At 38.9% G+C, this 15,000-nt stretch overlaps 2 protein-coding genes across 3 annotated transcripts in view; both read left to right on the forward strand.

Moving 5' to 3' along the window:
• The window catches only part of atp8b1 (ATPase phospholipid transporting 8B1), a 27,148-nt gene extending 15,150 nt beyond the window's left edge, over positions 1-11,998 (forward strand). The window contains exons 10-28 of the mRNA XM_072714644.1: positions 388-546; positions 673-761; positions 961-1,151; positions 1,726-1,934; positions 3,062-3,093; positions 4,162-4,318; positions 4,407-4,595; positions 4,689-4,801; positions 4,910-5,074; positions 5,214-5,325; positions 5,768-5,843; positions 6,098-6,218; positions 6,441-6,726; positions 8,302-8,525; positions 8,708-8,791; positions 9,049-9,294; positions 9,864-10,002; positions 10,271-10,401; positions 10,744-11,998. Of these exons, the coding sequence (XP_072570745.1) occupies positions 388-546; positions 673-761; positions 961-1,151; positions 1,726-1,934; positions 3,062-3,093; positions 4,162-4,318; positions 4,407-4,595; positions 4,689-4,801; positions 4,910-5,074; positions 5,214-5,325; positions 5,768-5,843; positions 6,098-6,218; positions 6,441-6,726; positions 8,302-8,525; positions 8,708-8,791; positions 9,049-9,294; positions 9,864-10,002; positions 10,271-10,401; positions 10,744-10,962 (2,942 nt within the window). The 3' untranslated portion in view covers positions 10,963-11,998. The remainder of the gene's footprint in view (positions 1-387; positions 547-672; positions 762-960; positions 1,152-1,725; positions 1,935-3,061; positions 3,094-4,161; positions 4,319-4,406; positions 4,596-4,688; positions 4,802-4,909; positions 5,075-5,213; positions 5,326-5,767; positions 5,844-6,097; positions 6,219-6,440; positions 6,727-8,301; positions 8,526-8,707; positions 8,792-9,048; positions 9,295-9,863; positions 10,003-10,270; positions 10,402-10,743) is intronic.
• A 324-nt stretch (positions 11,999-12,322) lies between these two features.
• The window catches only part of wdr7 (WD repeat domain 7), a 75,060-nt gene continuing 72,382 nt past the window's right edge, over positions 12,323-15,000 (forward strand). For both annotated transcript variants that reach the window (XM_023828699.2, XM_023828701.2), the window contains exon 1: positions 12,323-12,476. The gene's annotated coding sequence lies outside the window, so the exon portion shown is untranslated. The remainder of the gene's footprint in view (positions 12,477-15,000) is intronic.

A 15,000-nucleotide genomic window follows, 5' to 3' on the forward strand; every position in this document is an offset into this window, starting at 1 on the left:
AGTTTGCCTCAGCATTTTCTGTTGCCAAAGTTTTAATGGACAATAGAGCACAGCCACACACTTATTATGCAGAATCCCATTAACATGAAAAGCGAGTAATGAACTCTGGAAATAAAATGAAACAACAGTGATCTATCAGGTTGTCTTCAGTTGATTAAGGGGTTTTGTGTCTTGCTACCCAGACTTTTTCCTTTACTGGCACAGGATTAGTTTAATAGCTATGTTAAGCATATCTTAAGCAGGAAAATTACCTGCACTCTTCTTCCTGTTAATGAACATAGAAACCATAGAAATCATCTGGTCTGAACTTTGCAGTTTACCTGCAGGTCTATCATTGGAGTTTTGAATTTAGTGCTGATGCTTTGAATTTCATGCATATTCCCGCAGCTCTCATTGAGTGTGAGGAGCCAAACAACCGCCTGGACAAGTTCACAGGCGTTATGAAGTGGAAAGATGAGTTTTATCCCCTGGATCTTGACAACATGCTGTTGAGGGGCTGCAAGATACGCAATACAGACGAGTGCCATGGCCTGGTCATCTTTGCAGGTCTGTTATCTCGGGTTTGTGATTCCCGGGAATAAGGTTACTTAAGGCTGTCTAAAATGAAAATCCTCAATGTCCTGCTAGATACAAACACAATATATGTTTACGTTAATTTCTTTGTTGTCTTAGGTTCTGACACCAAAATCATGCGCAATGGTGGCAAGACCAGATTCAAAAGGACTAAGATTGATGAGTTGATGAATTACATGGTTTATACTGTAAGAACCGTTTTTGGGTTTTTCCCAGTGGTGTTGCAGTTGTATTTTATTTTTGAAATGAAGTATAAAATTTTATGCAAATAGGCTCAGTACATGGCCAAGTAGAGTTTTTACCTTTGCATTGATACTGACGTTATAAGAAGTTTGCATGCTAGTTGTTGGTAGAGATATTTACAGTGTTGTTTGTGCTCTGTTTTAGATCTTTGTCCTCCTTTTCTTGGTGTCTGCTGGTTTGGCTATTGGCAACAGCTTCTGGTATGAAGAGATCGGTAAGCGTGCCTGGTATTTGAGTGATGGCCTGCAGCAGTCTGCTTCCTACAGAGGATTCCTAAGCTTCTGGGGCTACATCATTGTGCTGAACACCATGGTGCCTATCAGCCTCTATGTTAGGTAAGAGCCCTTTCAGTCCCATCGTTACTTTGTATTTTAAAAAATAGTTGCAATCATGTTTTGAGAATTGATGGATGTATAAGACATGACTAATGTTTACCTTTTCCAGAATGGGCTGAAGGTACAGTAGAGAAGTATGATAACATAAAAGACCTACATTTGACAATGTTCCAAAGGTCTGTCAACAAACATGATAAATAATTAATGTTATTAAAATGTCTCCAGGGTTGCAGGTTTTTGAATGCAGCTCTAGGTCTGTATTTATAGAACCTTCCTATGTTTCTGTGTTTGTTTCCTCTTGCTACACCAGTTTCCACTAACATGGTTTTGAGGTGAATTATTGATGCATAAATTTCCTTTGATGTGACCGGGATGAGTGAAGTGTACATGTCAGTTGATGGGCTGGTGTCCGTTACACTGTTAAATGTTACTTGCACCCTTGCTTCACAGGAGAGGTTGAAGGTTACTTACATCCTGAACCGGAAAAGAACTTGTTAAATAAATGGATGGATGCTTTGAAAATGCTTTGTAAATGTCATGGTATTGAAGATCGTTTGTGGTTTGTTTTCTTAAGTGTGGAAGTGATCCGGTTGGGCCAGAGCAAGTTCATTAACTGGGACCTGCAGATGTACTACCCTGAAAAGGACACTCCCGCCAAAGCCCGCACCACTACCTTGAATGAGCAGCTGGGCCAAATTGAATACATTTTCACAGACAAGACAGGCACCCTGACACAGAACATCATGGCTTTCAAGAAGTGCACCATTGGTGGCCAAATCTATGGTATGTCCTGTTCATGCTTCAGAGAGATCTGTCACAGTCAGATCTTTCAGTTGTGGCAATTGGTATAACACACCAGACATCTTTCCAACTGTGACTTGCTCTACAAAGACGTACATGTTTTTCCACATTGGTATGTCTTGCTAGGAGTGGGTGACAGGAACGATGTACTGACTCGTATAAAATATATATATATAAGAAAATGAATTGCTTCAATAAACTGCTGATAAGGAACATAGGTTGATGTGTGCTACCAATCAATCACATCACAGAAACGACTGAAATTCCAGCTAGTCATATGGTAGTCTTTTAAAAACGGACAACGGATGCCAAACCAATGCACAACAAGATTGATTGAGTTGGCGGAACATGGCACATACTGTGTTGGTAACATGTAAGAGAGGAAGCTTCAAGTGTCGGTGAAGAAAGCAGCACCTCAGCAGCCACGACATTTTTTTTTTTTTTTTTTAAAAAGAGGTTTTGTGAGTAAGCAAAGGAAAAAATTCGGTGGTGTGGTGGTACTTTTTGCAGTTTAAAGTCTGACATGCAGTACGCTGGTGCTGTTTACTGTGTATTCTGTCAAACTTGTGCCAGCTAGAACTGGAAAGCTAGGCTTATTTCACCACTTAAAGCATTTTTATCCAGTAGAACAAACAAAACGCAAGTGCTTGCAGTCACAAACATCAGTAATTAGGGTTTCCACTTTCAATCTGAAAGAGTATGGGACAAGTCACTTCCTGTATTGGTTAAAAACGGGACACGGCATTTTATTTTTCATTACAAGACAGGTGACAACTCTACCAGCAATGTCAAAGCTAATACCTCGAACAAGCAGCAAGGCAGTCAGAGAGAACCTAGCAACAAACCGTACTGCTCATTTGCCATATCACCCAGTCCTACTACTCTCTCAACTTGAGCTCATTATACATCTCTAACTTCCTATTTGGAAAACCATTAATAAGTCATAAACCTTGGACCAGTTAATTAGCACTATTGTCTCTGTAAAACTGTGTTCTTACATTTGGGAAGTGTTATAGTACTTATGCAGCATGCTGGGCAAAGATGTAGTCATATTATGCGGCACGATGGTCAAAAACACCCTAAACGTCTTTTTGAATTTCCTTCTTCAGGTGATTCCGCAGGTCCCTTGAAGAATTCTCGGGTAAGTGGTTGTAGTCTTTGTTGTCATCGTACAATGACAAGGACAGTGTTCTTTTTAATAATAAAAATAATGATAAATAATAAATAATCCTTTGGAAATTTAACCTGCAATGGCATTTGTGTTTTAAATTGACCTAGGATAGTTCCTGCAGCTCAGTTTTAATTTAGAAAACGTTGACAGACAGTTATCAATAAATCACATTTGTCTATTAAAAAAAGATGGTCAAAGTTATTTTTGGAATCTGCTAGGAATGCAAAACCTTCCTGTGTAGTTTTATAGATTACTGAATGTTTCAGGATTAAATAACTGAATAAATTAAATGATTGAAAGCCACAGGTAAGGAAGCAGGAGAGAAAAGAACCCCTTCAATAGATAAGTGTACAGTGTTTGTGAAGAAAATCCGTTTGTGTTTGCGGCTAGCTCTGTTGTCTCGCAACTTTTGGGTAGGGGGTTCGAATCTCGCCATTGCTCTTGGTGTGTTCCCCAAGTCACACAGGTTTTGCGCCTCATATCAAAGACGTGATTAGGCTAACTGGTGTTACACGCATATGATTTTAGTATGTTGCCCATGATGTAGGGCCTGGAAGATGGATGGATTTCTGTTCATTATTTGCCTATTAAATCTCCTGCGTATTCTGTTCACTAAAATTTTGGTGAAATTGAAATTTAGATATTAAGATTTTTCACCTCCAAATAAGGGACTGAAATATCAGCAGTTGTCACATGAGGTGATGTAATGTCATGTAAATTTAGACTGGAGACTGGAAGTCAGTTGCTAAAACTTAATGTTGTCATTTGAGTTAAATTGATGGGGATGACATACAGTACGTTGTATAGTAAGTCCGATTGCTACAGCGCATTATGTAATAACTCTACAAAATGTTACAAATTTATAGACTAATTTTATATTGCAACATTTCCCCATCATCATCATCTTCATTGTTATGATCATTCAATTTGTTACATTCCATCAAGTTATTACATAATGCGACATTATTACGTAATGCATTGTTACACCGATACTATAGAATGACTTCTAACCTTGTTTCCTCCTTCATCCCTCTCTAGCCTGTCGACTTCAGTTGGAATAAGTATGCCGATGGAAAGTTCCAGTTCTTTGACCATTCACTGATCTCGCACATCCAATCAAAGAATGACCTCGAAGTGTTCGAGTTTTTCAAACTTCTTTCACTTTGCCATACAGTAATGGTGGACCAGAACGACAGTGAGTGAACCCCCCCCCCCCAATTGATCTGATTTGGTAAGCAACGATAAGGGGATGATCTCCATGCTCTGGTTGTTGTCTTCCGCAGAGGATCTGGTTTACCAGGCTGCCTCCCCTGACGAAGGGGCCCTGGTCACTGCCGCCAGGAACTTTGGTTTTGTTTTCCTGTCCCGCACTCAAGACACCATCACTGTCAGTGAGATGGGCAGTGTGGCAACTTATCAGATGCTGGCGCTTTTGGATTTCAACAGCGACAGGAAACGCATGTCTATTATTCGTAAGTGTTTCAATGCTTTTAAAGTGTTTGAGTCTTTTCCATTGGTATGTAACTTTGCCGTTGGAGCGTAAACGAGCATTCCTGATTTTACAGTGAGGTTCCCCAATGGCAAAATCCGGCTGTACTGCAAAGGAGCCGACACGGTTATCTATGAGCGTCTGCATCCCAGTTCCCAAAACAAGGAGACTACTCAAACTGCCCTCGAAGTGAGTGACTGAACCCCATTGTGTATATGAATAATTGCTATTGTTTTTGAATTCACATTAGAATTCTAAATGCCCCCAGTAAAAATATTGTGTTTTCCTCCCCACAAGACTTTTGCAAATGAGACTCTTCGGACCCTCTGCTTGTGCTACAAGGATATTAGCAATGAAGAGTATGAAACCTGGTCTAAAAAGCACAAAGCAGCCAGCATATCAATGTCCAATCGAGAAGAAGCCTTGGATGAAGTCTCTGAGCTGATTGAAAAAAACCTCGTTGTAAGCGATTTGTTGTGTTTCAGGCTTTTGTAAAATGTACGACCTAATAGGAGAGTGGAGAATACTAGCTATGCTTTTTTCCCCTGTGGTTAAAATGCTTTTTGTGACTTGTTTCGTATTACTGTGACTTATTTTTCAGCTCATCGGTGCCACAGCCATTGAGGACAAACTTCAAGATGGAGTACCAGAGACAATTGCCAAGCTTGCTAAGGCTGACATCAAAATCTGGGTCCTAACTGGAGATAAGAAAGGCATGTTTCCATTGCTTATACCACAGGATTATAAAACGTATTTCTATCATTTTTACTGGATCCTAGCATGGTCTGTTAATGTTAACATTGACATTGCATGTTGTGCAGATGCAGCTGTCACATTGCATGGACTGTGATGATCTGTTCAATTCAGACCATCATTTAATTTTTTAATAATTTTTTTTAAATAGGAAACTATGGGGGGGGTGGGACAAATGCACGTTCTGGATTGTAGTTGTATGAAGACATTTTTGATTCCATAGAGATGATATTGAGTAAAATGTTTTGTATCTAAATTTATTATGAAAATTTCTAATATTGCGGTGTATATTCTTTCCAGTATCCTTCAGCGCTAATCCTGTCTAATTACTGTCATATTTTATTGACAGTGTTGGCTTTGCTGTTTCATATGGAGTGTTATACATATATTGTTTTGGTCTAGAAACTGCTGAGAACATTGGCTACTCATGTGACCTTCTGACTGATGACATGAAGATCCATTATGGAGATGATGTGAAGTAAGTATTTTGTTTAGACACCGATACGATCTGTGACTGAACCCTACTCTAGACCAACATTTTTCATCTGGTGGGAAAACGTACCACTTGAAAAACACTGCCTTATAGAAGATGTGCTGTGTCAGGAAAAATGGTTCGGAAAGACCTGCCGTATGCCATCTCTTTCATTAGTGATGCTGTTAAAGGAGTGACCTGTAATTCAATCATGAAGACGTATCTCTCATCCATTTTTACCACTGCATATTCTATTACAGTGTGAAGCTGCAAAACAGACAAGCTGACAATATCGGGACAGATGGTCGTCAAGGGAAAGCTAAAGAACCTTTCTTTCCTGAGCCTGGGAAGAATGCTCTGATCATCACTGGCGGGTGGCTGGTATGTGTTGTCAGGATAGAATCATGCCCGTAGCTGGCTAAGAGCCTCTGTCATTTTTTTAGAGTTGAAAAGAAAATTTGAAGCTAAATACAACTGAATAAAGAAAATAGAACTTCTTCCCCATTTCCATTTCCTCACTAAGCCCTACAGCCCTGGACAGATTTTTGTTCTATGAATGCACTCTAATAGCTTTGTATTTGACCATTTAAAAACGTTCTTTAGAATGAGATCTTGTATGAGAAGAAGAAGAAGAGACGTCGGCTACGCCTGCGCAAACTAAGGAAGAAGACCTCGTCAAATAACTCTATGGATGGTCAGCTGATGAATGAGATGGAAAAGGAACAGAGGCAGAAAGACTTTGTCGATATGGCTTGTGAGTGCAGTGCCGTCATCTGTTGCCGCGTCACACCAAAGCAAAAGGCCAACGTCGTTAGCCTGGTGAAGAAGTACAAGAAGGCCATCACATTGTCCATTGGAGATGGAGCCAACGATGTCAACATGATTAAAAGTAAGGAAGCCCTCGGCTGTTATAGCTACTGAAAACTACATAAAACTGCAACAACTGAAGACCATAACTAAACGGCATCCTTTTATATTTAAGTTTCACTCCTTATCCAGTGTGCTCCTTATTCCCTATATCAGAGGTTCTTTATCCAGGGAGTCGCAACATTTTTCAGGGTCATTATGTAATTTTTGGAGGGGTTGCGAGAGTCGTGAAAGTCGTGAAACACAGAGGAATTAATTTGCATGCTAGCTCTTTGGCACCGTAGCAACACCTATTGGACAGGTTATTCATCCCCCCTATTGGACAGGTTATGCATCAGTCTTTTAAGAACGGACAACCTACAAATGCAATGCGGAGTTGATTGAGTTAGCGAGTTGAGCATGCCTCTTGCTTCTGTCTTGGTAATATGGAAGAGCTAAGCACTCCCCCAGAGCAAATTATAAGTGTCAGCAAGAAAACGACGGCTCAGCAGCTGCAATGTCTTTTTAAAACGGAGATATTGTGGGTAAACAAGGTAAAAAGGCGTTGGTGGTGTGACGGTACTTTTGTAAATTTATAGCCCTACAGTCAAATGACTGGTGCTGTGTACTGCAAACTGCTGAAAATGTGTGCCAATTAAGTTTGTACCATTTCCAGTTTTATTTCACCAACTGAAGCATTGCTGTCAAGTAAAATATGCAGAATGCAAGAGCTTACATCCTCACAGACACCAGAAATGAGGGTTTCCACTTTCAATCTCAGGAAATATGCTGAACACTCAAAAAGGTTATGGACCCTTACCCTATATCAGGGTTATTCAAATCACGGTCCTCGAGGTCCGAGCACTGCTGGTTTTCCAGCCTTCCTTTACCTGTGAGCCAGGTGTGAAGCCTCTGACCAATCAGAGTCAGTAATTATTAAACTAACTACCTGGGAGAACTGGAAACAAGGCCTGGATTTGGAATCGAGGTCCATATTTGAAGAACCCTGACCTATATGTACATACTCTTTCCAGTAAGTTATACGAACACTGGCGTTACTCTGAGGAACTGCTGTTTTAAATGTGTTTGAATCCACACATCATCTGTAATGCTTGCCCAATGGAAGGGAGAGTCTTGTCCAGCAAGCACAGGGAATGAAGCAGGGGATTTAAATGCATTTCAATTTTAAACAGTCACACGCATGGACAATTTAGGAAGAACATTTCTTCTCAGCACATGGTTTTATTCTATGGGAGGAATGCAGCCCAAAAAACACATTCAAATTCCAAACAGGGGTGAGAATCAACCCCCCTTGTCCGTCAGGTATAGGATATGACTACCCCCCCGAGCCAGCATACCATCCTATACATCTGAATGTAACCTCTGGTATTTCAATGTGACCTAAACATTATTGTCAGTGGTGCAGATGTGATAGTGATATAGTGTCATTACAGTAGCTAAACAAGTAAGTGTTGACTTTCAACTGAATGACTGATAACATTAAAATGGATAGACCCTTTTGGAGGGAGATGATAAATGTATACAAATCTTGGCTCTGTAATAGAGCATTGCAGTGTAGATGACTTAATGACTTTTTCTCTAATTTCCCCTTTTACAGCGGCGGACATTGGTGTAGGCATTAGCGGACAGGAGGGCATGCAGGCTGTGATGTCCAGTGACTATGCCTTTGCCCAGTTCCGCTACTTACAGCGCCTCCTGCTGGTGCATGGGCGCTGGTCCTACATCCGCATGTGCAAGTTCCTGCGTTACTTCTTCTTCAAGAACTTTGCCTTTACTCTGGTCCATTTCTGGTATTCCTTCTTCAGCGGCTATTCTGCTCAGGTGAGGGAATGTTCCGTATGCGCACTGAGAAAGCTTCTTGATTGGAAATAAGATGTCTGTATGCTGTGCATGGATACCTTGGACCTAATTGACTTGAAGCTGAAGAATGAATGGGGTTTTTTTTTTTTGTATGTTAAGTACTGCGTTGATGCATGATTAAAAGGTTCATTCTCGTTTTGCAGATAGCCTATGAAAACTGGTTCATTACACTTTACAATGTTTGCTACAGCAGTCTCCCTGTTCTTCTCGTGGGCTTGCTGGATCAGGTATGTCCAGGTCTTTTAACCAGACTTTTTTTTTTTTTTTTTTAAAGTATTGTTCATTTTTGTACCATAAAATATCTAGCATCAAAAGCAAGCCAATATGTTATTAATGGTGACACATGGTGACACATGGTGAAACATACTACCTCAGTTTGGTGGTGGTGTTAGTACTGTAATTGCTGTGATTAGTATTTATGATGCTTTTATGATGATGATGATAATTTGATGGGTATTGAGTTAATCTTCTTCTCACCCAATAGGACGTCAGTGACAAGTTGAGTGTACGATTCCCCAAGCTGTACTTGCCAGGCCAGAAAGGATTGCTCTTCAATTATAAAAACTTCTTCACAAGTTTATTCCATGGCATCTTCACCTCTATGATCATCTTTTTCATCCCCTATGGAGCTTTCCTTCAGACTATGGGACAGGATGGGGAAGCTCCATCTGACTATCAGTCCTTTGCTGTTGTAACTGCCTCTTCCCTCATCTTCATTGTCAACCTGCAGGTACGCCCCTTTCGCTCTACCTGTTTTCCCTGTCCCTCGGCCTTCTTCCACAGACAGTTTGTGCTATAAACTATGTGGAATCCTGGCTTTGTTTTTAAACATTCATTCAGTGCGTGGTTGGAATTTTTATCATTCACATGCTACCGAAAGTAAGGCAGAAGTTTTCTGTGAAAGCTTAGTTAGTTTCAAGCTTGCTGCTAAGTCTTAAATGGATTACTTTTTAATGCTTTGTTGTTTTCTTAAGACGTTAGGGTATGCACAAACTTCCATATGCATCCATGACTCTGTGTCTGCATTTGGAATAGGCTGATTATCAACTTATGTGTCAATATATGTTATAATGTATTACATATATGTTGAGTGGTTCCATAGCATGTCACACTTTTTATATGGTTTTTCCCCATTTGGAGGTTTATCTGACACATTTTACTATGTGTTTTTATGTTTGTTAGTGTACCTTATTTTACTGTTTGAGTATTGCTATATGACAAAATCTTGCTGATGCATTTTATAGATTCTGCAACATTTTCTAGAATTCTGGGTCTAATTTTTCATATATTGACCAACAGATTTCTCTTGAAACATCGTACTGGACCTTTGTGAATTGCTTTGCAGTCCTGGGCAGTATTGCAATATACTTTGGAATCATGTTTGACATCCACAGTGCAGGAATACATGTGATCTTCACCTCGGCATTCACCTTTACTGGTGAGTTGTGATGAATAATCAGTATGCGTGAATTTGTCAGACTTTATCTCCTGCCAAACAAATAATTTAAATTAAATTTTGATACGAAAAAGTAATCTTTTATAATGATTTTAATAAAATCTGTGTTTTGATAAATCAGCTTGTCTGCTTGTATATGTGAAAATGATAAACATTTTTTTAGATGAGTAAAAGAGTGCATTTTTTTTTGCAAGGTTTAGTTGCTTAAAATATGTTCATTAATTGTATCCTCCTTTTTCCCCAAATTCAGGGGTTGCTTCTAACGCTCTCCGGCAACCGTATCTCTGGTTGACTATCATTCTGACCATGGCGATAAGCCTGCTACCTGTCATCTGCGTAGAGTTTCTTTACAAGACTATATGGCCCTCGGAAGGAGACAAGGTAATCTTGTATTGCAGTTCTGTTTACATTCACACACTGCACTTATCAAACTTAGGTTCTTCCTTATAACTAAAAGGTGGTTTGTAGGTTTAACATTTTTTATGGCTGTTGACTTATCATAGGACAGGGTATGAATGATGATTATGTATAGTCAGTGAGTCTGTGAGTGAGTACCCCTACCCCAATTTACTTGTGTTTTCCCTTCTGGATTGCCATTGGTTATGATTAGTCACATGGTATTACCTGACGTTAGGGCTGCAACTATATTGGAAGCAAATCACTTAATGGATTCTCTCAAATAATGGGTGGAAGAAAACAACATAATTTTACAAATTCCCCCAGATCCAGAGAAACAAGAAGAAGTATGAGAAGGAAGAGGAAGAAGTAAGGAAACCGACAGCCTTCCAACGCGGTCGCAGGTCCCGACGATCGGCCTATGCCTTCTCTCATTCCCAAGGCTACGCGGATCTCATCGCCTCTGGCCGCAGTATTCGCCGGAAACCAGTACGCAAACCCATCCCAGAGAGCATCCGGGAGGTCCCACAGGCAGAGAACATCTGATGGCAAACAATGTTTCAGTGTTCACTGTTTGGATCTTAATTTTATTTTTTATTTTTACTGAGATTTATACCAAGGACAAAAATTTATTTTAATATATGCACCATATGTAACAGATAATGTTAGTTTCTCAGGGTTTTAACTTATTCTTGCATTTTGGCAAAAAGGAGGCATGATTAGAATGTGGATAAGAATTAGTCTTTGGCATCTTATTTGTTTTTTTTATTATTATTCCCCCTCCCCCCCCCAAAAAAATAAAAATAAAATAAAAAATAAATAAAATATAAAGTGCACATTTTTCCCTGAACACAAGCTCCAAAGTGTATATGGATGTATGTCTGGACATCACTAGCTTCTACTTGTTAGGTGCTCTGTTCTTCTGTGTTCAGGCTATGCATGTCACCTCATTTTACTTTCTTTTCTTTATGTAAAAGTAATATAGTTTCTTAATTTCTTTCCAAGCGAAACCCAGTTTCTTTAAAATTCCCTCAAACTGATTGGTGCTTTTTGGGATCCTAAACCACAATAGTGCCTTGAATTTTGACATAAAGGTTTTGCTGTGTACTACGACAAAAAAAAATGATCACTTTTATATAAATGTTTAGAAAAAATAAAGGAGAAATCCTTGATTTCCATTCCTGAAGTACTTTACAGTTAAGATGGATGTCACTTTTTCCCCTTGTGGTGGGTAGTAAAATGTATAGCACCGAACCGTTCACTTGGCCAAATGTTAGATGTAGATCTTTACTAGACCTTTTTAAATCGGTTATGTGAAATATCACTTATGATAAAATTAGTTTCTACTATTAAGTGGTACTTCAATGGCCCAAATGGAAATCTGTTACAATTTTTTATTTGTAATTATATTTCTATGTTCATGTGTTTTTATTTTTTCTTAGACGTTGTATCATGTCTCCAATATATCAGACTACTTTAAAACATATCTTTATAGGATTTTTAATATTGTTGTATATTTTGTACAAATCAAATAAAAACTGTGACGTTTTTTCCCAATAAAAGGAGCTGTAAATTAATAAGAGTGGGACACGACTAAAAAATGTTTGTTTTATAAAATAACACCCCTGATGTGTTTTCGGAGATAAACGTGTATAATCCTCATTTCCTTTAAAAGTACAGTTGAAGTCATCATAAAGCACAATTTGCCATTCAATACAAAAACCTCCTGTAACTTAAGTGAAACGCACACAGTACAACGCTCATCACACGGTCATGGTTTAAGCACTAGCAAGCTTTACTGCTAATATACACGAGGCTCGGCTGAAATCACCGCTTGGCTGAATGAACTGAAGAGGACGCCGTAAGTCAATGTGCGTTTTTACGACAGCGTTCCATTGACGTTAACGTGTTGCCGTAAAGCTGTGTGGTTAATCAGCTGACTGGACAGACTGCAGAAGGGAATAAACACGGCTGAATATAGCCGCCTATATTGGACTTTCTCAAGAATTTTATCCAAGAGGCTTCAAGTACAGGACATGTTCCTGTAGTATTTATCACTTGTAAGTATTTAAGATTTCGCTTATTAACCGGAGAAAATCCGGAAGCTGTAATGTTACAGGTTTATTTATTAGGGCCGGTCAGATGTCTTTAAAGTCTGATCAGAATTACAAAATGGCAGAGAATATAGTACCTTTTTATTTAATGCGTTTGTAATGTGATATTTCAATACTGTTCCTCAACTAAACGTGAACGCCGTCATTTTAATTGTTAGTAAGCTCGCTAGCCTATCAACCAGCCAGTATTTGTCGACTGATACTATTGCAGGTTAGCTTTGCCAGCGATGAACTGCCTAGCTAGCTCAATTGAAAATGAATTATTGCGACGTCCACAGCCTGTGAATACTAATAAAATTGTGTTTAATAGATGCATATTAATTACACTTTTAATTACATGAAAAGCAAATAAGAGTGAGCCATGTAGCAGGTAGTCATATTAAATGAAGCATCAAACTGCTTTAACCTTGGGAATTTGTGTGATAATCCCTGACTCAGAATACTAAACACCATAGACTATGACGGCTTTACCTTGGAAATAGTTACACCGTTACACTGTATCTGTGGAAATGCGGCCCTGTGTCTCACCGAGCATGAGCTGTAGCTGCACACATGTCCCCGTTGTGGCTTAGGGTCTCCTACCGCTTTACTGCATGATAACAGGCTGCAAGTAATAATGGATTAATAATTGATTACTATGTCTGTACCGATACCCAGAGATCATATTAGCCCCTTTAAACGATAATCGCATTATAACAAGCTAGCACTAGACCAAACTGACAAGATCCCTTAAAGACACTGTGTAGAGGGCACAGTAGTAATGACAACATAAAACGTTTTATTGATTTAAGAAACTGCAATGTTTAAAGCTGAATACATTGCAAGGGCTGTTAGTCATTATTTGGGTTTTTTATTAATTACACTGATTATTTGAGGTATTTGGCTGAAAAAAATTCAATTGGGAAAACTGTGAACAGTTGATTTTACCATGATCATGCATTCATAGGCATAACCACAATGGATTTTTGATAAATATGAGATGTATTATTTTGTCCTCATCCCCACCCTAACCCCCCAGTTTTTTTTCTTCTTCCATGTGCATATTGATTGTGCTTTCACATGGCCGGTAGATTAAATAGACCGGTGTGGATGGATGGTCGATGGAGTGGCTTTGCTTCAGATACCTTCATGTTATCTTTGCTGAGCGGTTGCAGAATTACTGGGATAATACTGGAGATGAAACTGAAAGATATCGTGAAGATGAAGGTGTTGTTTTTGAGGATAATAAGAAAGAAATATGTGAAGAAGCTGCAACTTATACGGTATTTTCCATTATGATTGTTTTTGGTGTTTAGAAACCCAGACTTTGATTAGCTTTGTCTTGATGGCTTATTTTGAGTTTTTGTCTTTAGTTAAATGTTGCCCTGGATGGAAGTTGGGATATAATTTCACTGCTTATTTGCATCATTGAAGTTTGAGATGGAATTTCTAAATTGTGTACAGGAAAAAGAAATTATGCAGGAAATTATTATTTAAAAGAAAGGAAAGCTTACTCTTGTTTTAATGCATTGATGTTAGAAGCGAAGGTGGACGGAACACTTCAGATTAAAGTTGTGATTTACACATGTAAGTTGAACATTTAAGCTGAATTTCTAATCAAGATACTTAGGCCTGTAAGCACAGTAGAATAGTAAGGCAAAAAATTTTAAGCACATTTAAAAAGAATAATATTATTTTAAGCATTTTAATCTGAATGAGGATTTTTGTACTCATTGGCTGAAACCTGTGGTCTTTTGGAGATGAATAAGGTAGGGTTGAAGTGTGTCATGGACGTATGGACATACATGGAAATATGGAAGGGAAATGATAGGATTAATACTATTCAAAACATAATAAAGATCCTAAAAAATTGGTCATGATGAGGATTATAGAGCAAGTGTATGACCTGTCTGAGTTTAGCAGCTGTACTGCAAACTATGAATACCATCCATTTATCATCTTTTGTACTACTTCTCTGGTAGAAAGTCATGCTCTGAAGTACCCTCCTTAATCAGTAGGCCATTTTTGAACTTCCCTTATTTTTTAGTGGTCTTGACTTTGTGTCATATTTTGAGTGTGTCTACTATGTGGAATGTAAGAAGGCTTAGAATTAGGGATGCACCGAAATTTCGGCCGCCGAAAATTTTCGGCCGAAATAGCATTATCGGTTTCGGCCGAAACGTAAGAAAGCGCCGAAAATAAAAGCCGAAATTGTCGCCACGCCTCTCCCATCCTCCCGAAAAAAGATCGCTTTCCTTTGCTTGCATGGACTGCGCGCAAGTACTTATCTGCCCCAAGCACCAGCACAGACAGTGAGAGATTATTCAGTGCAGCATCTCATGTTCTTGATGAGAACAGAAATCGTCTCTCCAGCCAGAAAGCTGAACAACTTTTGTTCATAAAGAGAAATCTGCCACTTTTGCTAAAATAAAAGCAGCCTAATTTGATGTTGTTTACAGTTAAAGGTTTGATTTATTTATTCTGTTATTGC

This window comes from Paramormyrops kingsleyae, chromosome 7 (genome assembly GCF_048594095.1).
Source record: "Paramormyrops kingsleyae isolate MSU_618 chromosome 7, PKINGS_0.4, whole genome shotgun sequence".
Taxonomy (NCBI): Eukaryota; Metazoa; Chordata; class Actinopteri; order Osteoglossiformes; family Mormyridae; genus Paramormyrops; species Paramormyrops kingsleyae.